Source organism: Nerophis lumbriciformis, linkage group LG04 (assembly GCF_033978685.3).
Source record: "Nerophis lumbriciformis linkage group LG04, RoL_Nlum_v2.1, whole genome shotgun sequence".
In the NCBI taxonomy this organism is placed as follows: domain Eukaryota; kingdom Metazoa; phylum Chordata; class Actinopteri; order Syngnathiformes; family Syngnathidae; genus Nerophis; species Nerophis lumbriciformis.
The window spans coordinates 61,260,001-61,283,498 of NC_084551.2; the positions used below are offsets into that span (position 1 = coordinate 61,260,001).

The following is a 23,498-nucleotide window of genomic DNA, read 5'->3' on the forward strand; positions in this document are numbered from 1 at the left end:
GGGGGAAGAGTGGATTGTGAGATTGACAGGCGGATCGGTGCGGCGTCTTCAGTAATGCGGACGCTGTATCGATCCGTTGTGGTGAAGAAGGAGCTGAGACGGACCGAGTCCATGGTTCTCGCCCGGAAAAGGGTGGCGTGCCATCTCCAGGTTGGGGAGGAGACCCTGCCCCAAGTGGAGGAGTTCAAGTACCTCGGAGTCTTGTTCACGAGTGAGGGAAGAGTGGATCGTGAGATCGACAGGCGGATCAGTGCGGCGTCTTCAGTAATGCGGACATTGTATCGATCCGTTGTGGTGAGGAAGGAGCTGAGACGGACAGAGTCCATGGTTCTCGCCCGGAAAAGGGTGGAGTGCCGTCTCCGGGTTGGGGAGGAGACCCTGCCCCAAGTGGAGGAGTTCAAGTACCTGGGAGTCTTGTTCACAAGTGGGGGAAGAGTGGATCGTGAGATTGACAGGCGGATCGGTGCGGCGTCTTCAGTAATGCGGACGCTGTATCGATCCGTTGCGGTGAGGAAGGAGCTGAGACGGACAGAGTCCATGGTTCTCGCCCGGAAAAGGATGGAGTGCAGTCTCCGGGTTGGGGAGGAGACCCTGCCCCAAGTGGAGGAGTTCAAGTACCTGGGAGTCTTGTTCACGAGTGGGGGAAGAGTGGATCGTGAGATCGACAGGCGGATCAGTGCGGCGTCTTCAGTAGTACGGACGCTGTATCGATCCGTTGTGGTGAAGAAGGAGCTGAGACGGACCGAGTCCATGGTTCTCGCCTGGAAAAGGGTGGTGTGCCATCTCCGGGTTGGGGAGGAGACCCTGCCCCAAGTGGAGGAGTTCAAGTACCTGGGAGTCTTGTTCACGAGTGAGGGAAGAGTGGATCGTGAGATCGACAGGCGGATCGGTGCGGCGTCTTCAGTAATGTGGACGCTGTATCGATCCGTTGTGGTGAAGAAGGAGCTGAGACGGACCGAGTCCATGGTTCTCGCCCGGAAAAGGGTGGCGTGCCATCTCCGGGTTGGGGAGGAGACCCTGCCCCAAGTGGAGGAGTTCAAGTACCTGGGAGTCTTGTACACGAGTAGGGGAAGAGTGGATCGTGAGATCGACAGGTGGACCAGTGCGGCGTCTTCAGTAATGCGGGCGCTGTATCGATCCGTTGTGGTGAAGAAGGAGCTGAGACGGACCGAGTCCGTGGTTCTCGCCCGGAAAAGGGTGGAGTGCCGTCTCCGGGTTGGGGAGGAGACCCTGCCCCAAGTGGAGGAGTTCAAGTACCTGGGAGTCTTGTTCACAAGTGGGGGAAGAGTGGATCGTGAGATTGACAGGCGGATCGGTGCGGCGTCTTCAGTAATGCGGACGCTGTATCGATCCGTTGCGGTGAGGAAGGAGCTGAGACGGACAGAGTCCATGGTTCTCGCCCGGAAAAGGATGGAGTGCAGTCTCCGGGTTGGGGAGGAGACCCTGCCCCAAGTGGAGGAGTTCAAGTACCTGGGTGTCTTGTTCACGAGTGGGGGAAGAGTGGATCGTGAGATCGACAGGCGGATCAGTGCGGCGTCTTCAGTAATATGGACGCTGTATCGATCCGTTGTGGTGAAGAAGGAGCTGAGACGGACCGAGTCCATGGTTCTCGCCTGGAAAAGGGTGGTGTTCCATCTCCGAGTTGGGGAGGAGACCCTGCCCCAAGTGGAGGAGTTCAAGTACCTGGGAGTCTTGTTCACGAGTGAGGGAAGAGTGGATTGTGAGCTCGACAGGCGGATCGGTGCGGCGTCTTCAGTAATGCGGACGCTGTATCGATCCGTTGTGGTGAGGAAGGAGCTGAGACGGACAGAGTCCATGGTTCTCGCCCGGAAAAGGGTGGAGTGCGGTCTCCGGGTTGGGGAGGAGACCCTACCCCAAGTGGAGGAGTTCAAGTACCTGGGAGTCTTGTTCACGAGTGAGGGAAGAGTGGATCGTGAGATCGACGGGCGGATCGGTGCGGCGTCTTCGTAATGCGGACGCTGTATCCATCCGTTGTGGTGAAGAAGGAGCTGAGACGGACCGAGTCCATGGTTCTCGCCCGGAAAAGGGTGGAGTGCCATCTCCGGGTTGGGGAGGAAATCTTGCCCCAAGTGGAGGAGTTCAAGTACCTGGGAGTCTTGTTCACGAGTGGGGGAAGAGTGGATCGTGAGATCGACAGGCGCATCAGTGCGGCGTCTTCAGTAATACGGACGCTGTATCGATCCGTTGTGGTGAAGAAGGAGCTGAGCCGAACCGAGTCCATGGTTCTCGCCCGGAAAAGGGTGGTGTGCCATCTCCGGGTTGGGGAGGAGACCCTTCCCCAAGTGGAGGAGTTCAAGTACCTGGGAGTCTTGTTCACGAGTGAGGGAAGAGTGGATCGTGAGATCGACAGGCGGATCGGTGCGGCGTCTTCAGTAATGCGGACGCTGTATCCATCCGTTGTGGTGAAGAAGGAGCTGAGACGGACCGAGTCCATGGTTCTCGCCCGGAAAAGGGTGGAGTGCCATCTCCGGGTTGGGGAGGAAATCTTGCCCCAAGTGGAGGAGTTCAAGTACCTCGGAGTCTTGTTCAAGAGCGGGGGAAGAGTGGATTGTGAGATGGACAGGCGGATCGGTGCGGCGTCTTCAGTAATGCGGACGCTGTATCGATCCGTTGTGGTGAGGAAGGAGCTGAGACGGACAGAGTCCATGGTTCTCGCCCGGAAAAGGGTGGAGTGCCGTCTCCGGGTTGGGGAGGAGACCCTGCCCCAAGTGGAGGAGTTGAAGTACCTGGGAGTCTTGTTCACGAGTGGGGGAAGAGTGGATCGTGAGATCGACAGGCGGATCGGTGCGGCGTCTTCAGTAATGCGGACGCTGTATCGATCCGTTGTGGTGAGGAAGGAGCTGAGACGGTCAGAGTCCATGGTTCTCGCCCGGAAAAGGGTGGAGTGCGGTCTCCGGGTTGGGGAGGAGACCCTGCCCCAAGTGGAGGAGTTCAAGTACCTGGGAGTCTTGTTCACGAGTGGGGGAAGAGTGGATCGTGAGATCGACAGGCGGATCAGTGCGGCGTCTTCAGTAATACGGACGCTGTATCGATCCGTTGTGGTGAAGAAGGAGCTGAGACGGACCGAGTCCATGGTTCTCGCCCGGAAAAGGGTGGTGTGCCATCTCCGGGTTGGGGAGGAGACCCTGCCCCAAGTGGAGGAGTTCAAGTACCTCGGAGTCTTGTTCACGAGTGAGGGAAGAATGGATCGTGAGATCGACAGGTGGACCAGTGCGGCGTCTTCAGTAATGCGGACGCTGTATCGATCCGTTGTGGTGAAGAAGGAGCTGAGACGGACCGAGTCCATGGTTCTTGCCCGGAAAAGGGTGGAGTGCCATCTCCGGGTTGGGGAGGAAATCTTGCCCCAAGTGGAGGAGTTCAAGTACCTCGGAGTCTTGTTCACGAGTGAGGGAAGAGTGGATCGTGAGATGGACAGGCGGCTCGGTGCGGCGTCTTCAGTAATGCGGACATTATATCGATCCGTTGTGGTGAAGAAGGAGCTGAGCCGGAAGGAAAAGCTCTCAATTTACCGGTCGATCTACGTTCCCATCCTCACCAATGGTCATGAGCTTTGGGTTATGACCGAAAGGACAAGATCACGGGTACATGCGGCCGAAATGAGTTTCCTCCGCCGGGTGGTGGGTCTCTCCCTTAGAGATAGGGTGAGAAGCTCTGTCATCCGGGGGGAACTCAAAGTAAAGCCGCTGCTCCTCCACATGGAGAAGAGCCAGATGAGGTGGTTTGGGCATCTGGTCAGGATGCCACCCGAGGTGTTTAGGGCACGTCCGACCGGTAGGAAGCCACGGGGAAGACCCAGGACACGTTGGGAAGACTATGTCTTCCGGCTGGCCTGGGAACGCCTTGGGATCCCCCGGGAAGAGCTGGACCAAGTGGCTGGGGAGAGGGAAGTCTGAAATTGCCATTTTGTTTAGAACACAGGCCTCAGTTTTATGCTGAACTTGTAACTACCGTATTTTCCGCACCATAAGGCGCCCTGGGTTATAAGCCGCGCCTTCAATGAACGGCATATTTCAAAACTTTGTCCACCTATAAGCCGCCCCGTGTTGTAAGCCGCATCTAACTGCGCTAAAGGAATGTCAAAAAAACAGTCAAATAGGTCAGTCAAACTTTAATAATATATTAAAACCAGCGTGATGTGGGCGCGCATGGAATCGTATATCAACATGGACGAAGCTGCGTGAAAAAAGCCACCCGGCCTCTTCGCGTAAACTTAAACTTACCTTAACCACTCGCTCATCTTTTCTTCATCCATCCCTTCGAGTTAGCTTTTATGATGACGCCGGCTGGAAAGGTCTCTTTTGGCAAGGTCTTCCTTTTGAATATCACCATGGGTGGAAGTTTCTGGCCATTAGCATGGCAAGCTAGAACCACAGTGAAGGACGACTTCTCATTCCCTGTGGTGCGAATATTCACCGTACGTGCTCCCGTTGTATCCACAGTGCGGTTCACAGGAATATCAGTTGCTGTGAAATAGTAATCCGTGTGCGGATGGAGAGATTGCGTCTTTTCATGAACCGGATCCCTGTCGTTTAGTAGGAGCCATTTTGTGGTCTTTGCAGATGTAAACACACAAAGGAAATGAAACGTACGGTAATATCCGCGCGCTTTTTCTTCTTCTACGCGGGCGGGTGGTTGCTTACAGTAGAAGAAGAAGCGCTTCCTGTTCTATGGGGGCGGGTGCTTACCTTGGCGGTTGCTTGCGTAGAAGAAGAAGCGCTTCCTGTTCTACCGGGAAAAAAGATGGCGGCTGTTTACCGTAGTTACGAGACCGAAACTTTATGAAAATGAATCTTAATATTTATCCATATATAAAGCGCACCGGGTTATAAGGCGCACTGTCAGCTTTTGAGAAAATTTGTGGTTTTTAGGTGCGCCTTATAGTGTGGAATTTGGGGGATTTTGTTGGTATCAGGGCTGCAAACCTTTGTGGATTTGAAGGTTGGCAAATGTAGTTAAAGGTCATATAAATTTGCTTCCTAAAGGTCTGAACACTCGTCTCTGCCGCAATTGTCTACAGTTAACACGTTTTTTTGTTTAGTTGTGGAACAAGCCGCATCACAGTCTGCCAGAACTATGTATTTACTCAGGTGTGCACCCAGCAGCCATCTGCCATAACAAACTCTCAGCCCCCCCCAGGTGTTGCCTTCATCAACACATGCAAATCCACTTGTGACTTCTCCTTCCTTTTCTGTGGTTTGACGGCAGGCACCCGATAACTTCTTCTTTTTTTTGGCATGTTTTTTTTTCTCCCCCCCCCCCCCTCTTTGTATAGCCCAACATTGAGAGTGGGCTGAGAAGCCGTTGAATTATGTAGCGCCGGAGCCTGCGGCCGCGAGGTATCGCTGGAGTAACAGGAGCAGATATAAGGCGGTGACACTGCGGAGTGCGTAGCGGCAACATGCACTTGCACGTAACAACAAGCAAACACCAAGAGGTTATCCTCTGACTGTGTGCATCCACAATGTGTTTGTGCTTTGCAAACATTTAATAACAGCTTCCTCAATTTTCTGCAGAAAGAGGAAATAAAAAAAGTGGGAAATGGCCCGGCTCGCGTTGTGCGAGTAAACAATGTGCTCATTTTTCATTCGGTCGACGCCTCCTTCAATTCGACTAAAGGCTGGAATGTTATATTTCTTCCGCTTCTCACAAAGCCTCGTTGTCTTCCGCTTCTTCAGTTTCCTGTTGGACCTTTTTTTTTTTTTTATTAATCAATCCAACAAAACAATACACAACAATACCATAATAATGCAATAATGCAATTCCAATTCCAAAACCAAACCCGACCCAGCAACATTCAGAATAGCAATCAACAGAGCAATTGAGAGGACACACAAACGTGACACAAAACAATCTAAAACGCAGTCAAACAAAAATGAATATCAACAACAACAGTATCAATATTAGTAACTAGAGATGTCCGATAGTGGCTTTTTTGCCGACATCCGATATTTCTTTCTTTCTTTCTTTAGTTAACCTTAACATTTGACAACCAAACAATTACAATTACACAAGGCGAATCAGTAAAGAATCTGGGTATTATCTTCGACCCAACTCTCTCGTTTGAATCACACATTAAGAGTGTTACTAAAACGGCCTTCTTTCATCTCCGTAATATCGCTAAAATCCGTTCTATTTTATCCACTAGCGACGCTGAGATCATTATTCATGCGTTCGTTACGTCTCGTCTCGACTACTGTAACGTATTATTTTCGGGTCTCCCTATGTCTAGCATTAAAAAATTACAGTTGGTACAAAATGCGGCTGCTAGACTTTTGACAAGAACAAGAAAGTTTGATCATATTACGCCTATACTGGCTCACCTGCACTGGCTTCCTGTGCACTTAAGATGTGACTTTAAGGTTTTACTACTTACGTATAAAATACTACACGGTCTAGCTCCGTCCTATCTTGTCGATTGCATTGTACCATATGTCCCGGCAAGAAATCTGCGTTCAAAGAACTCCGGCTTATTAGTGATTCCCAGAGCCCAAAAAAAGTCTGCGGGCTATAGAGCGTTTTCTATTCGGGCTCCAGTACTATGGAATGCCCTCCCGGTAACAATTAGAGATGCAACCTCAGTAGAAGCATTTAAGTCCCATCTTAAAACTCATTTGTATACTCTAGCCTTTAAATAGCCCCCCTGTTAGACCAGTTGATCTGCCGTTTCTTTTCTTTTCTCCTCTGCTCCCCTTTTCCTTGAGGGGGGGGGGGGGGCACAGGTCCGGTGGCCATGGATGAAGTGCTGGCTGTCCAGAGTCGGGACCCGGGGTGGACCGCTCGCCTGTGCATCGGCTGGGAACATCTCTGCGCTGCTGACCCGTCTCCGCTCGGGATGGTGTCCTGCTGGCCCCACTATGGACTGGACTCTTACTATTATGTTGGATCCACTATGGACTGGACTCTCACAATATTATGTCAGACCCACTCGACATCCATTGCTTTCGGTCTCCCCTAGAGGGGGGGGGTTACCCACATATGCGGTCCTCTCCAAGGTTTCTCATAGTCATTCACATCGACGTCCCACTGGGGTGAGTTTTTCCTTGCCCGTATGTGGGCTTTGTACCGAGGATGTCGTTGTGGCTTGTGCAGCCCTTTGAGACACTTGTGATTTAGGGCTATATAAATAAAGATTGATTGATTGATTGATTGATTAGTTTATTTGGAACATGAACACACTTACATCATAATACATCACACAATTTCATATCATTTCATTTTACATCATGCCCGAAAAAGGAGTAGGAAGAAGCGAAGCTTATTTAATCCTACCCCTTTCCCACTTCAAAGCGTTTACAAATATATAGAATCATTTACTGACCTTTTTATATAATAAAATAACATCTATGAATTAGTATACAACAGTTTTGTAATACGTAATTAATTAATTAATTCAGTCATTATTAACATACTGAGATGAAGAATATCTTATTTTCAATAAGGTTGAAAGTATTTCTCATAATTCTTCTTTTTTGTACTCTGTAAGCACTATTATTTTGAACAACCTCTTAAACTGGATCATATCAGTACAATTTTTAACTTCTTTACTTAATCCATTCCATCATTTAATTCCACATACTGATATGCTAAAAGTTCTAAGTGTTGTACGTGCATATAAATGTTTTAAATTATTTTTTCCTCTAAGGTTTTATTTCTCCTCTTTAGTAGAGAAGAATTGTTGTACATTATTTAGTAGCAGGTTATAGTTTGTTTTGTACATCATTTTAGCTGTTTGCAATTTTACCAAATCACCGAACTTTAATATTTCTGACTTAATAAATAAAGGGTTTGTGTGTTCTCTATATCCAACATTTTGTATTATTCTAACTGATCTTTTTCGTAACACGGTTAGCGAATGTAGCGCACATTTGTAGTTATTTCCCCATATTTCTGCACAATAACTCAGATATGGTAACACTAGCGAGCAGTAGAGAATATGTAGTGATTTTTGGCCCAGGACATATTTTGCTTTATTCATTATTGAAATATTTTTTTGCCACCTTATGTTGTATGTTTTGTATATGAGATTTCCAGTTCATTTGATCATCTATTAATACTCCCAAAAATCTAGTTTCTTTTACCCTTTCTATGTCTACTCCGTCTATTTGTATTTGTGTATGATGCTCTTTTCTACTATTACCAAATAGCATTATTTTAGTTTTACTGAGATTCAAAGATAGTCTGTTTTTGTCAAACCATTTTTTTAATTTGTTCATTTCTTCTGTTATTATTTGTATTATCTTCTGTGTGTTCTCTCCTGAACAGAAAGCAGTTGTGTCGTCTGCAAATAAAACCAACTTTAAGTCCTTCGTAACCTTACAAATGTCGTTTATATAAAGATTGAACAATCTTGGTCCCAGTATTGATCCCTGGGGTACACCACAGGATATATCTAGCCGTGTTGACATATTTTCACCCATCTTTACATATTGCTTCCTGTTGGTTAAATAACTTCTTACCCAATTCAATACCAAACCTCTGATGCCATATCGTTCTAATAATCTAATATTCCGATATTGTCCAACTCTTAATTACCGATTCCGATATCAACCGATACCGATATATACAGTGGTGGAATGAACACATTATTATGCCTAATTTTGTTGTGATGCCCCGCTGGATGCATTAAACAATGTAACAAGGTTTTCCAAAAATAAATTAACTCAAGTTATGGAAAAAAAAAATGCCAACATGGCACTGCCATATTTATTTTTGAAGTCACAAAGTGCATTATTTTTTTTAACATGCCTCAAAACAGCAGCTTGGAATTTGGGACATGCTCTCCCCGAGAGAGCGTGAGGAGGTTGAGGTGGGTAGGGTTGAGGTGGGGGGGGGGGGGTCTAGGGGATAGCGGGGGGTGTATATTGTAGGGTCCCGGAAGAGTTAGTGCTTCAAGGGATTCTGGGTATTTGTTCTGTTGTGTTACGGTGCGGATGTTCTCCCGAAATGTGTTTGTCATTCTTGTTTGGTGTGGGTTCACAGCTTGGATGATTCCTTCAAATGTTCCAGGTCCATTCACACATTTAAAAAACACTTTAAGACCAATGTCTTGGAAAAATATATCACTCTTGAATCAACACAGTAGTTAATACTATGATCAATGTTAATTAAAATACTAAATGTGGGATATAAATAATAATGGAAGTATAATTATTTGTATATAGTATATAAATTGGTACAAAGGTTTAACACGCGTATAAGGATATTTCACATGCCTTTACAGTGTATATCATTTAACTGTGTTTATGTTGTGTATAACGTGTATTTATAATATGTTGTACAAAAGACATTTCATAATTTTCGGAAGTTCATCTTGTACTTGACATTGTTTATAGGGTTAGGCGCTATAAGTGTTCAACTTCAGCCTAAACCCTTTCGGTCTGCAACATTTTTATTTTCAATCTATGAATGTACAACTGTTTGTTTATTTTGTTGACCATTGACCGAAGAATAATAAACTAACAGTGTTGCGCATATTTGTAACAGTGTTAAAGTTGTTTATACGACCCTCAGTGTGACCTGTATGGCTGTTGACCAAGTGTGAAAAGCCATAGATATTATGTGACTGGGCCGGCACGTAAAGGCAGTGCCTTTAAGGTATGTGGGCTTTGTACCGAGGATGTCGTTGCGGCTTGTGCAGCCCTTTGAGACACTTGTGATTTAGGGCTATATAAATAAAGATTGATTGATTGATTGATATTGGCACTCTGTACTTCTCCCTACGTCCGTGTACACAGCGACCTTTTAAAAAAGTCATACATTTTACTTTTTGAAACCGATACCGATCATTTTGAAACCGATACCGATAATTTCCGATATTACATTTTAAAGCATTTATCGACATCCCTAGTTCTGACCCCCCCAAAAGAGACGTTTTTGAGGCTGCCGTCATTTGAAAACAGTTTCAAAATGTCTTTTGTGAACGGGTGAAATAATGATGTATGTGACCTTGATTGTAAAAATATTCCTGGGGATCCTCATGTCCAAACATGACAAAGTGTTGCACCTGGATGTGAAGGTCTTCTTCTTGCTCTGAGAGGACAGCTCCATGCTGTGAGACACGCGGGACGACGACGACTCCTGCTCCCGCTGCATCGCAATCCTGGTTTCCATGGTAACCAGCCCCCAACAGGCACCTATGGAGGTGTGTGGAAGGCAAGAGGTTCAGTACAGTCTGCCTGGAGAATTCCTATACATCCGAAGACAGCTAAATGATGTGTCCATTATTGATATGTAAGTAGTCATGCAGTATTGCTACTAGGGTTGTACAGTGTACCACTACTAGGATAGTACTGCGATACTAATGAATCATATTCGGTACTATACTGCCTCTAAAAAGTACCCACTTTTTTTAATGGGCGCGTCGTCGTCACTTCATGGCAAATCACTAATCCTCGCCTCCATGGCGACAAATAAAGTAAGTTTCTTCCAAGTATTATTATCACTGGAGGACGAGGAATAGCTAAACATGCTTCACTACACACCGTAGGAGGATACAATAGCTCACCGGCGTCACAATGTAAACAAATGCCATGGGTGGATCTACACTTGACATCCACTGTAATGATACCAAGTAAAATAGCGTATCTAGTCGATACTCTTTTTTTGTTTTTTTAAATTAATATTATGTTTATAAACTCAGGAAATGCGTCCCTGGACACATAATACTTAAATTATGTCCATTGTATGATCCTGTAACTACTTGGTATCGGATCGATACCCAAATTTGTGGTATCATCCAAAACTAATGTAAAGTACCAAAGACGAGAAGAATAAGTGATTATTACATTTTAACAGAAGTGTAGATAGAACATGTTGAAACAGTAAACGGCGCGACACCTACCCTTTACATCAATATTTCATAACCATATTATTATTGGTTTATTAGGTATTATATTTTCTTGTATGATCCTGTAACTACTTGGTATCGGATCGATATCCATATTTGTGGTATCATACAAAATGAATGTTAAGTATCAAACATGAGAAGAATAAGTGATTATTACATTTTAACAGAAGTGTAGATAGAACATGTTGAAACAGTAAACGGCGCGACACCTACCCTTTACATCAATATTTCTGTTAAAACAGGAAGTAAGCAGATATTAACAGTAAATGAACAAGTAGATTAACAATCATTTTTTACAGTTTGTCCCTCATAATGTGTACAAAATAATAGGTGTATAAATGACACAATATGTTACTGCATACGTCAGCAGACTAATTAGGAGTCTTTGTTTGTTTACTTACTACTAAAAGACAAGTTGTCTAGTATGTTCACTATTTTATTTACGGACTAAATTGCAATAATAAACATATGTTTCATGTACACTAAGATTTTTTTGTTCAAATAAAGCCAATAATGCCATTTTTTGTGGTCCCCTAAATATGTATTTTTTTTAATATATATATTTTTCATTAAATCAACATAAAAAACACAAGATACTAGAGATGCGCGGATAGGCAATTATTTCATCCGCAACCGCATCACAAAAGTCGTCAACCATCCGCATCCACCCGAACTAACATTTAATCAAAACCGCACCTGCCCGCACCCGCCCGTTGTTATATATCTAATATAGACGATGCAAGGCATTAGTGAGGTTATAAAGCTTTTGCCTGTTAAAGAAAGGAGACTGATTCAATGCAGCAGAGACATTCAATGCGTGCCACGCTGTCACGGCCCAGACGCACATCATCTGGGAGCCGCGCTGAGCGCACCTCCAAGCGCGCGCGCGCCACTCAAACTGCTGCAGGCAGCTGCGTTCTATCTTGTTTTAACATCCTGTGGCACTCTTCTGGGATCACGGCGGACGAAACTGCTCATGCTCAGGGTGTTTGTGGAGATTCGGGGTTTTGCACAAATGTGATGCACCATGTTAGATGTCCCGGTTTTGTGACTGTCGTAGACATAAACAGCGTCGCAGCTCTTGCAAATCACATAGCCAGCATTACTATCATCCTGATTTACAACCTCAAAAAAACGAGTCCACGCTGAACTTTTCTGGCCTTTATTTCCCCTGGTCTTTAGTATTCCCTTTTTTAGTTTGTCGCGTACCACGTTTGCTGCCGGCGTTGCCATCTCTTTTTTTTCTTCTTCCTTTGTTGTGGCATATGCTGCAGGTGCCTGCTCGTTTTTCGTATGTGGGTAACAACATTTAACTATGTTTATATATTTACGAATTGGTTTAACTGCCACCCGCCTGAATCTATTTAAAATCGAATTTTTTTTTATTTCAACCGCCCGACCCGACCCGCGGATAAAATCAAAAAAATTTTTATTTCAACCGCCCGACTCCGCGGTTGTGTCCGCAAACCGCGCATCTCTACAAGATACACTTACAATTAGTGCACCAACCCAAAAAACCTCCCTCCCCCATTTACACTCATTCACACAAAAGGGTTGTTTCTTTCTGTAATTAATATTTCTGGTTCCTACATTATATATCAATATATATCAATACAGTCTGCAAGGGATACAGTCCGTAAGCACACATGATTGTATTTCTTTATGACAAAAAAAAATTTAAAAAACAAAAAAATAAATAAAAATACACCAGCCCCCCCCGCCCCCCCCCCTGGTCTGTTATACACATTTTCAAGCGTTGACCGGTCTGCAGCTACAAAAAGGTTGGTGACCACTGCCCTATACCAGTGGTCACCAACCGGTCCGTGGATCAATTGGTACCGGGCCGCACAAGAAATAAAAAAAAATTAAAAAAAATTTGAAAATTAAAAAAAATATATTTTCATTAAATCAACATAACAAACACAAGATACACTTACAATTAGTACACTAACCCAAGCTTCTGCTTGACCACTTGACCAATAAATTGCTGCAGTTCAGCTAAATGTGTTGCTTTTCTGACATGGACTTGTTTCTTCAGCATTGTCCACACCTTTAAGTCAGGACTTTGGGAAGGCCATTCTAAATAAAACCTTCTGTCATGTTTTGTTTTAGTCATGTTTTGTTTAGTTATTGGACTCTTTAGTTTCTGGCTTTTCACTCCCTTGTCTTGTTTCCATGATTACCCATTAGTTTCACCTGTTCCACGTTTGGACTCATTGTGCACTCTTGTTTGTCACCATAGCAACCCATTAGTTTTCACCTGTCACGTCACGCACCTGTTTCACGTTTTGAGTCACGCACCTCTTTTCGTTAATCATGTCTGTAGTATTTAAGCTCATTGTTTTCAGTTTGTCTTTCTGGTGACATCCCACAATTACGCTCTACACACTCTTCATCCTCTTAGATCCTGCTTCATGTCCCATGCCAAAGTAAGTTTTTGTTACATGTTTATAGTCTTTTTGGTTTCATAGTTTGTTCTCCGCCATTGTGCGCGCCTTTTGTTTACTTCCTTTTTTTGTAGTTATAGTGTTTAAATAAAAATGTACTTACATTCCCGTCTCGCCCGAGCCAACTTTCCGTTGCATCCCGGAAAAGCAAACACCCAGGACCAAGTCATGACACCTTCATTCTAGCCTGATTTAGCCATTCCTTTACCACTTTTGACGTGTGTTTGGGGTAGATATGTTCGATAATATCAGCCTGCCGATATTATCAGCCGATAAATGCTTTAAAATGTAATATTGAAAATTATCGGTATCGGTTTTCTTATTATCGGTATCGTTTTTTTTATTTATTATTATTTTTTTATTTATTAAATCAACATAAAAAACACAAGATACACTTACAATTAGTGCACCAACCCAAAAAAACCTCCCTCCCCCATTTACACTCATTCACACAAAAGGGTTGTTTTTTATGTTATTAATATTGTGGTTCCTACATTATATATCAATATATATCAATACAGTCTGCAAGGGATACAGTCCGTAAGCACGCATGATTGTATTTTTTTATGAGAAAAAAACAAAAAAAATACCATAACCTCCCACCCCCACCCACCCGTGGGACACATTTTCAAGCGTTGACCGGTCCGCAGCTACAAAAAGGTTGGGGACCACTGCCCCAGACCCCAGTGCTAAGCGAATGTTCTACCTACTCCACGAAGAAGCAAAATCAGTTGTCCACAAAGTTATTGCTCTATTCGCAGCACCTAAACAGCCACCATTTACACAAACACAATGTGTTGTTTCTCGTTGTCTCGTTCAATTACAACGTGGAAGAGCATGTTGGCTGATTCCATCCTAGGCTTCTTCTTTAGGGTTCTCAGTGTTGAACGAAAGGAGAGGTTTGTTTATGCGGTTAATGGACGGCTAATTCCTAACAAATTGAAATGGACCGCCCCCCCATGAATGGGTAAGAAAAAGCAGCACTTTTATCCACGCAGCATACAGATTTTATTCTCTGTTGTTTGTTTAATTGTATGTTAAATATCCCTTATTAGGTATCATTGACTTTTTAATGACGTCCTAACAGTGGTATGTCCATAGAGCCGCTCTATGAGCATCAAACACTCGCTGCTCTACTTTCGAGGAAACAAGCCTTGTTTTTGAAGTTGGGCCTGACCCGTGTAAATGCCCATCAGTTCAGAAAGTGTAAAAAAAAAAAAAAAAAAAAGAGAGAAAAAGGCTTCGCCATGCATCTTAAACTAAAGCCCATAGCCCTGCCACCTATCCATCAGTCAGCTACAATACAGACGTGGGTGCTGTAAATTTGATCGTTGATCGTTCTTACAAACATTTGTGAAAGAATGGGCCGCTCTCAGTGATTTCCAGCGCTCGCAAATATTCCAAAGTCAACTTTATTATAAGAAAAGTGAACATTTTGGGAACAACAGCAACTCAGCCACCGAGTGGTAGGCCACGTAAACTGACAGAACAGAGATGATGCATAAGCGCATAGTGCAAAGACTTTCAGTCCAAACTTCATGTGACCCTCCCAATTAGCCCACGTACAGTACGCAGAGAGCTTCGTGGAATGGGTTTCCATGGCCGTGCAGCTGTGTCTAAGCCATACATCATCAAGTCCAATGCGAAGCGTGGGATGCAGTGGTGTAAAGCACGTCGCTCGCGTTCTCTGGGGTGATGAATCACGCTATTCCTTCTGGCAATCTGATGGACCAGTCTGGGTTTGGAGGTTGCCAGGAGAACGCTGCATTTCGGACTGCATTGTGCCGAGTGGGAAATTTGGTGGAGGAGGAATTATGGTGTGGGGTTGTTTTTCCAGGAGTTGGGCTTGGCCCCTTTGTTCCAGTGAAAGGAATTTTGAATGCTCCAGGATACCAAAACATTTTGGACAATTCCTACCCTAAACTTGTGGGAACAGTTCGGAGCGGGCCTCTTCCTCTTCCAGCATGACTGTGCACCGGCGCACAAAGCAAGGTCCATAAAGACATGGATGACAGAGTCTGGTGTGGATGAACTTGACTGACCTGCACAGAGTCCTGACCTGAACCCGATAGAACGACCTTTAGGGATGAATTAGACCGGAGACTGAGAGCCAGGCCTTCTCAAGTCATTGTTTTGTCTGTTCGCGGAAAAAAAACATCCTAATCTACGATTTGACTCCCTCGAATGGCCTTGACGCTGTGAAAACAGGACCAGGCTGTTCTGAAAAACACCCCCGAGGACACCTCAGTGATGGACGCTTTTGACCTCCCTCCCTCCTCAACGACACCTGGAGTCGAACTTTTGCAGATCGGCCTCAGTCGATAAAAAACATTACATCATCACACCCAAGACAATTGGGCACACACACACACACACACACACACCCACCCCCACCCCACGCCTTCACCACCGCTTCTTTCCCCTCGGGGTGATGGTCGGATGGCAGCGTTTCATAGCAGCAGTCTTGACCTGAACCCGATAGAACACCTTTGGGATGAATTAGAATGGCGACTGAGACCAACCTGAGACCAATGCGCTTTTGGACAAACGGTGGAAAATTCCTATGAACACACTCTGCAACCTTGTGGACAGCCTTCCCAGAAGAGTTGAAGCTGTAATAGCTGCAAAAGGTCATATTGAACCCTATGGGTTAGGAATGGGATGGCACTTCAAGTTCATATGTGAGTCAAGGCAGGTGGCCAAATACTTTTGGCAATATAGTACGACATCTACGTGTGGTGCTACAGTGTACTGTAGACATCAAAGTGAGCGAAGTGCATCATATAGCAATAAGCGCCGTACCCTTGTGTGCAATTAAAGACCTCCGTCCATTGAGGCCATCAAAATTAAAAGCCATTAAAAGGTTTAAGTGACTGTAGAAAGTCCCAGGAGACAGAAGAGCAAGAAGAAACATTCCAGGTGTATACAGAGCAAAACACAGGTGCACTCTTCAGTTAGTTAATGGTGCACTTTTTAAATGTGAGTTACCTTTTAAAGCCAGATTCAGGCAGAAGTCTGCACGTCAGCTGTGCTACACTGCGAAAAGTCAGTGTTCAAAAACAAGAAAAAAAAATAGTATTTTATTTGAACTAAGCAAAATTATCTGCCAATAGAACAAGAAAACTCGACTTGTCAAGACTTTCCAAAACAAGTCAAATTAGCTAATGAACCCAAAAATACCTTAAAATAAGTATATTCTCACTAATAACAATTGCACTTTTCTTGGTAGAAAAAAAAGGAGACCTTTTTTCTCAATATGTTGAAAAGTATTCTTAAATTAAGTAAATGCTAGTGCCATTATCTTGACATAATGATATATTTTTTTCATGCTTGAAGTAAGAAATGATTACTTTAAAAAAGTAGTTTTATACTTGTGAGTGTTAATCTTAAGACCCAAGCTGTTTGTTTACATCCTTTTTTTATTTCTCCGTGTTATTTGGGCTTATTGGACCCTAATTAGAATAACAACTAAGAATCATCTTTTTATATGATGTACTTAGTCCATAAGTACTGTTGCGTCGGACCAGTTCTTCCTCTAAGGCAGGGGTCGGCAACCCAAAATGTTGAAAGAGCCATATTGGACCAAAAATACAAAAACAAATCTGTCTGGAGCCGCAAAAAAATTAAAAGCCATATTACATACAGGTAGTGTGTCATGAGATATAAATTGAATTAAGAGGACTTAAAGGAAACTAAATGAGCTCAAATATAGCTACAAACGAGGCATTATGATGCAATATGTACATATAGCTAGCCTAAATAGCATGTTAGCATCGATTAGCTTGCAGTCATGCAGTGACCAAATATGCCCGATTAGCACTCCCCACAAGTCAATAACATCAACAAAACTCACCTTTGTGCATTCATGCACAACGTTAAAAGTTTGGTGGACAAAATGAGACAGAAAAAGAAGTGGCATAAAACACGTCCTAGAAAGTCGGAGAAAGTTATACATGTAAACAAACTATGGTGAGTTCAAGGACCGCCAAAATTAGTAGGACAAAACGGCGCTCGCCAAATACTCGAATCAGTGAAGCATGTTTAATATAAACAGTGTGATTTATAACAATTAGGGAGGTTTGTGTCATGTTTGGCCTCCTACAGAAACCGAATTAAAACAAAAAATAAATTCTTTCCCCTCATCTTTTTCCATTTTTCATACATCTTTGGAAAAGCTCCAGGGAGCCACTAGGGCGGCGCTAAATGCGGCTCTAGAGCCGCGGGTTGCCGACCCCTGCTCTAAGGGAATCTAAGTTACTGGTCAATCCCAAATTCTTTCGATGACATATATGCTGAGTAAGAAGGACCCTCAAGACAGAATTGGAATCTTTTCATATTTATACTAAAGCTTTAGGAGTTCAACACAACCAATACATTCATTGAATGAGTTTAAAGCTTCTGTGAAAGGATTGCAGTCTACCTTGTCTGTATGCACATGTGTCATGTGAGCAAGTTTTAATGTTGTAAATGTCATGTTTTATGTATTTGTTTACTGTTTTTAATGTAACCTTGCTGCTGCCCTCTTGGCCAGGTCTCCCTTGGAAAAGAGATCTTTGATCTCAATGGGATTTTACCTGGTTAAATAAAGGCTAATAAATAAAAATATCGGCTGCTCTAGTTGATCTGACCCCCAAACGGAAGAGCCCACTTCTTGCACATGAAGAAAGCCCCCACCTGTCCGGAAAGGAATACAGGCTCATTGTTCTACTACAGATAAGATATAAGGGCGTACTCCAACTCCTACATTCCAAGTCTTCAAGGTAATACACACATGTTTACTTGCGGGCATAAAATGAAAAAATAGAAAGAGTACAAATGGAAAAACACTAGTTACTTTAAACATGACTATGAATAAAGAAATAACTCTTAAACATATATTTGCATTCTCCACAATCCCCATTCAGATCTTCTCCAAAAGATCTCTCCTACTAGAGCAACACTTATAAAGCACACTCTACATTAAAGTAGGCGCTGTTCATGTGTAGTGACATGCTAATTCTTATTTTTACACTTTTTTCCCCCAAATTCCATTGTATGTTATAATCTTCTGACACCACCAGATGGCAGAATAAGTGTCCACATAAGTGGCCATAAGACCCCAATTCAGTAGTGTACACAATTTTGGAAATAAGAGCTAAAAGGTGCTGTCCACACATGTGGCCAACTAAGCCTTTAGAGTTAATGACACAGCTTTGCAACAGTTGATATTCTAGTTTCAAGCATGTTTTACTCAATATAGGTCATCACATCTCAGCAACAAGCTGTAATATCTTACTGAGATCATTTAGGAGCAAAACTCTTAAAACAAGTAAAACACTCTAACATAAAATCTTACTTACATTTCAGTTTTTGCAGTGTAAGTTAAGCAAACTGCACTGCAAAAAGTCAGTGTTCAAACACAAGAAAACAAAAAACAAAAATGAGGGGTATTTTATTTGAACTAAGCAAAATTATTTGCCAATAGAACAAGAACATTTGGCTTGTCAAGACTTTCCAAAACAAGTAAAATTAGCTAACCTCAATGAACCCAAAATATCTTAAAATAAGTATATTCTCACTAATAACAAGTGCATTTTTCTCGGTATAAAAGAAGAGACCTTTTTGCTCAATATGTTGAAAAATATTCTTAAATTAATTAAATGCTAGTGCCATTATCTTGACATAATTATATATTTTTTTCATGCTTGAAGTAAGAAATGATTACTTTAAAAACGTTGTTTTATACTTGTGAGTGTTAATCTTAGCTGTTTGTTTACATGCTTTTTTATTTGTTTCTCTTTTCTATTTGGGCTTATTGGACCCTAATTAGAATAAAAACTAAGAATCCTCTTTTTATATGATGTACTTAGTCCATAAGTACACAAACGTGTACTTCATGCTTAGTGACATGCTAATTCTTTTTTTTTACACCTTTTCCCCACCCAAATTCCATTGTATGTTATCCTCTTCTGACACCACCAGATGGCAGAATACGTGTCCACATAAGTGGCCATAAGACCCCAATTCAGTAGTGTACACAATTTTGCAAATAAGAGCTAAAAGGTGCTGTCCACGCATGTGGCCAGCTAAGCCTTTAGAGTTGATGACACAGCTTTGCAACAGTTGATATTCTAGTTTCAAGCATGTTTTACTCAATATAGGTCATCACATCTCAGCAACAAGCTGTAATATCTTACTGAGATCATTTAGGACCATCCATCCATCCGCAAAATTATCTGCCAATAGAACAAGAACATTTGGCTTGTCAAGACTTTCCAAAACAAGTCAAATTAGCTAACCTCAATGAACCCAAAATACCTTAAAAGGGAACATTATCACAATTTCAGAAGGGTTAAAACCATTAAAAATCAGTTCCCAGTGGCTTATTTTATTTTCCGAAGTTTTTTTCAAAATTTTACCCATTACGCAATATCCATAAAAAAGCTTCAAAATGCCTGATTTTAACCATCGTTATATACACCCGTCCATTTTCCTGTGACGTCACATAGTGAAGCCAACACAAACAAACATGGCGGAAAGAACAGCAAGCTATAGCGACATTAGCTCGGATTCAGACTCGGATTTCAGCGGCTTAAGCGATTCAACAGATTACGCATGTATTGAAACGGATGGTTGTAGTGTGGAGGCAGGTAGCGAAAACGAAATTGAAGAAGAAACTGAAGCTATTGAGCCATATCGGTTTGAACCGTATGCAAGCGAAACCGACGAAAACGACACGACAGCCAGCGACACGGGAGAAAGCGAGGACGAATTCGGCGATCGCCTTCTAACCAACAATTGGTATGTGTTTGTTTGGCATTAAAGGAAACTAACAACTATGAACTAGGTTTACAGCATATGAAATACATTTGGCAACAACATGCACTTTGAGAGTGCAGACAGCCCAGTTTTCATCAATTAATATATTCTGTAGACATACCCTCATCCGCGCTCTTTTCCTGAAAGCTGATCTGTCCAGTTTTGGAGTTGATGTCAGCAGGCCAGGGAAGCTAGGGTCGATATTCTTCTCTTGATCATCTTCGGTGGCATAAGGGACGGTGTGAGCCAAGACATCCAGGGGGTTTAGCTCACTCGTCTGCGGGAACAAACTTCCGCCATTGTTTGCCGCGCTAGCGAGGTCCTTTGTCCCTGAATTGCTCACACACTCCGGCAGATTCAATGGGGGTCTGGCGGCAGATTTCTTTGACTTTATCGTTGGAAATGCATCTGCTTTGAGTGTTGCAGGATATCCACACATTCTTGCCATCTCTGTCGTAGCATAGCTTTCGTCGGTAAAGTGTGCGGAACAAACGTCCAATTTCTTGCCACTTTCGCATCTTTGGGCCACTGGTGCAACTTGAATCCGTCCCTGTTCGTGTTGTTACACCCTCCGACAACACACCGACGAGGCATGATGTCTCCAAGGTACGGAAAACAGTCGAAAAAAACGGAAAATAACAGAGCTGATTTGACTCGGTGTTTGAGAAAATGGCGGATTGCTTCCCGATGTGACGTCACGTTGTGACATCATCGCTCCGAGAGCGAATAATAGAAAGGCGTTTAATTCGCCAAAATTCACCCATTTAGAGTTCGGAAATCGGTTAAAAAAATATATGGTCTTTTTTCTACAACATCAAGGTATATATTGATGCTTACATAGGTCTGGTGATAATGTTCCCCTTTAAAATAAGTATATTCTCACTAATAACAAGTGCATTTTTCTCGGTATAAAAAAAGAGACCTTTTTGCTCAATATGTTGAAAAATATTGTTAATTTAAGTAAATGCTAGTGCCATTATCTTGACATAATGATATATTTTTTTCATGCTTGAAGTAAGAAATGATTACTTTAAAAAAGTAGTTTTATACTTGTGAGTGTTAATCTTAAGGCCCTATCTGTTTGTTTACATGTTTTTTTTTTATTTCTCTTTTCTATTTGGGCTTATTGGACCCTAATTAGAATAAAAACTAAGAATCATCTTTTGATATGATGTACTTAGTCCATAAGTACACAAACGTGTAGTGACATGCTAATTCTTATTTTTACACTTTTTTCCCCCCCAAATTCCATTGTATGTTATACTCTTCTGACACCACCAGATGGCAGTATAAGTGTCCACATAAGTGGCCATAAGACCCCAATTCAGTAGTTTACACAATTTTGGAAATAAGAGCTAAAAGGTGATGTCCACGCATGTGGCCAACTAAGCCTTTAGAGGTGATGACATAGCTTTGCATCAGTTGATATTCTAGTTTCAAGCATGTTTTACTCAATATAGGTCATCACATCTCAGCAACAAGCTGTAATATCTTACTGAGATCATTTAGGACCAAAACACTTAAAACAAGTAAAACACTCTAACATAAAATCTGCTTAGTGAGAAGAATTATCTTATCAGACAGAAAATAAGCAAATATCACCCTTATTTGACATATTTCATCTTACTTACGTAGATTTCAGTTTTTTCAGTGTAAGTTAAGCAAACTGCACTCACTTTTCCTTAATGGCACAGTCGGAGTCTTCTGGATCTTTCCCTTGCCTCGAGGTGTGTCTTCTCCAAGGTCTGGCCGGGTATCTTCTCACTGTCTACATCTGTGGATGACACGATGCTCTGTAAACTGCAAACGTGTCAAATATAGACGGATGACACCTCCCCTGCACTTCCACACATGATATAACCCTGCTGCCTTTTATAAAGAGCAGCCACTGGGCAACATAAGACCATGAATGACCCCGGCAGCTGAAGAGGAACAGCTGGAATGCTCTGGGGAGGAAAGAACAATTGGGCTGCAAGTCTTCATTTGATCACTTGGACTGAGAGAAATATGGATTCACTGGATGCACTCTAGTGATGTTTTCCACCAAGTGCCGCCTCAATAAGAAGTGTTACGTGATGGGAAATATACATAACTGTGCCAAAGTCTTACATATGTGGTTTTTTTGCTGACTAGGGTTGTCCCGACACCAATATTTTGGTACCGGAACCAAAATGTATTTCATTACTTATGGAGTATATTGTGAATACATTGAGAACAGCAAGTGAACAAAAGTGTTAGCAACTGTTATGCAAAGGAAAAGGGGTAGGATTAAATAAGCTCTGCTTCTTCCTACTCCCTTTCGAATATGTTGAATGTCGAAACTGGAGATTGTGATGCATCATGTTGTATGCATGCATGTGTGATGCATCATGTTGTATGCATGCACGTGTGATGTATCATGTTGTATGCATGCATGTGAGATGCATCATGTTGTATGCTTGCATGTGTGATGTATCATGTTGTATGCATGCATGTGTGATGCATCATGTTGTATGCATGCATGTGTGATGTATCATGTTGTATGCATGCATGTGTGATGTATCATGTTGTATGCATGCACGTGTGATGCATCATGTTGTATGCATGCACGTGTGATGTATCATGTTGTATGCATGCATGTGTGATGTATCATGTTGTATGCATGCATGTGTGATGCATCTTGTTGTATGCATGCATGTGTGATGTACCATGTTGTATGCATGCATGTGTGATGCATCATGTTGTATGCATGCATGTGTGATGTATCATGTTGCATGCATGCATGTGTGATGTACCATGTTGTATGCATGCATGTGTGATGTATCATGTTCCAAATAAACACAAATTCAACTCAACTCAACATAGCTCAAAGCGTTACGGTCGGATTTTGAATAAACTTTCAGGAAATGTCAGAAATGGGATAATGAAAAAATATTCAACTTTGGGGGTGATCTAGATCACCTTCTGGATTCAGGATATTTTTAAAGGATTGTTTTAGGGATGTGCCGACTGATCGGCCACTGCTCAGTATTGGTAAATTTTCGTGAAAAAGTATAGATAGATAGTGTTGCGTTTTGAACCAGTTGTTCCTCCCAGGGAATTCAAGTCACAATTCGCTCCCGAGCTCCTTACGACACTTAAAGCTGAGTTGAAAAACCACCAGAGACAGAATAGGTATTTTGTTGTATATTTTCAAAGCTTTGCCAATATACATTTTGAGACCAGTCTAACCCTAGAACATTCTATTGCGCCTCCCAAAATGGTCTGTCTTCCCAACGCCAAAAACCCCTCTTTCCTTCCCCCTCCCTAGCCATAATACAAGTACAACGTCTCCCTAGCCATAATACATTCCAAAGAACTCAAGGTTAGCACACACAGTATACTTGCTGACAGAGCATCAAGAGAAG

General features: G+C 42.8%; 1 protein-coding gene across 1 annotated transcript in view; it reads right to left on the minus strand.

Moving 5' to 3' along the window:
• Nucleotides 1-21,907, minus strand: part of myom3 (myomesin 3) — a 235,039-nt gene extending 213,132 nt beyond the window's left edge. The window contains exons 1-2 of the mRNA XM_061958714.2: nt 21,789-21,907; nt 10,025-10,154 (exon numbers count right to left, since the gene is read on the minus strand). Coding sequence (XP_061814698.2) covers nt 10,025-10,131 — 107 coding nt within the window. The 5' untranslated portion in view covers nt 10,132-10,154; nt 21,789-21,907. The remainder of the gene's footprint in view (nt 1-10,024; nt 10,155-21,788) is intronic.
• Between the last annotated feature and the right edge of the window lie 1,591 nt (nt 21,908-23,498).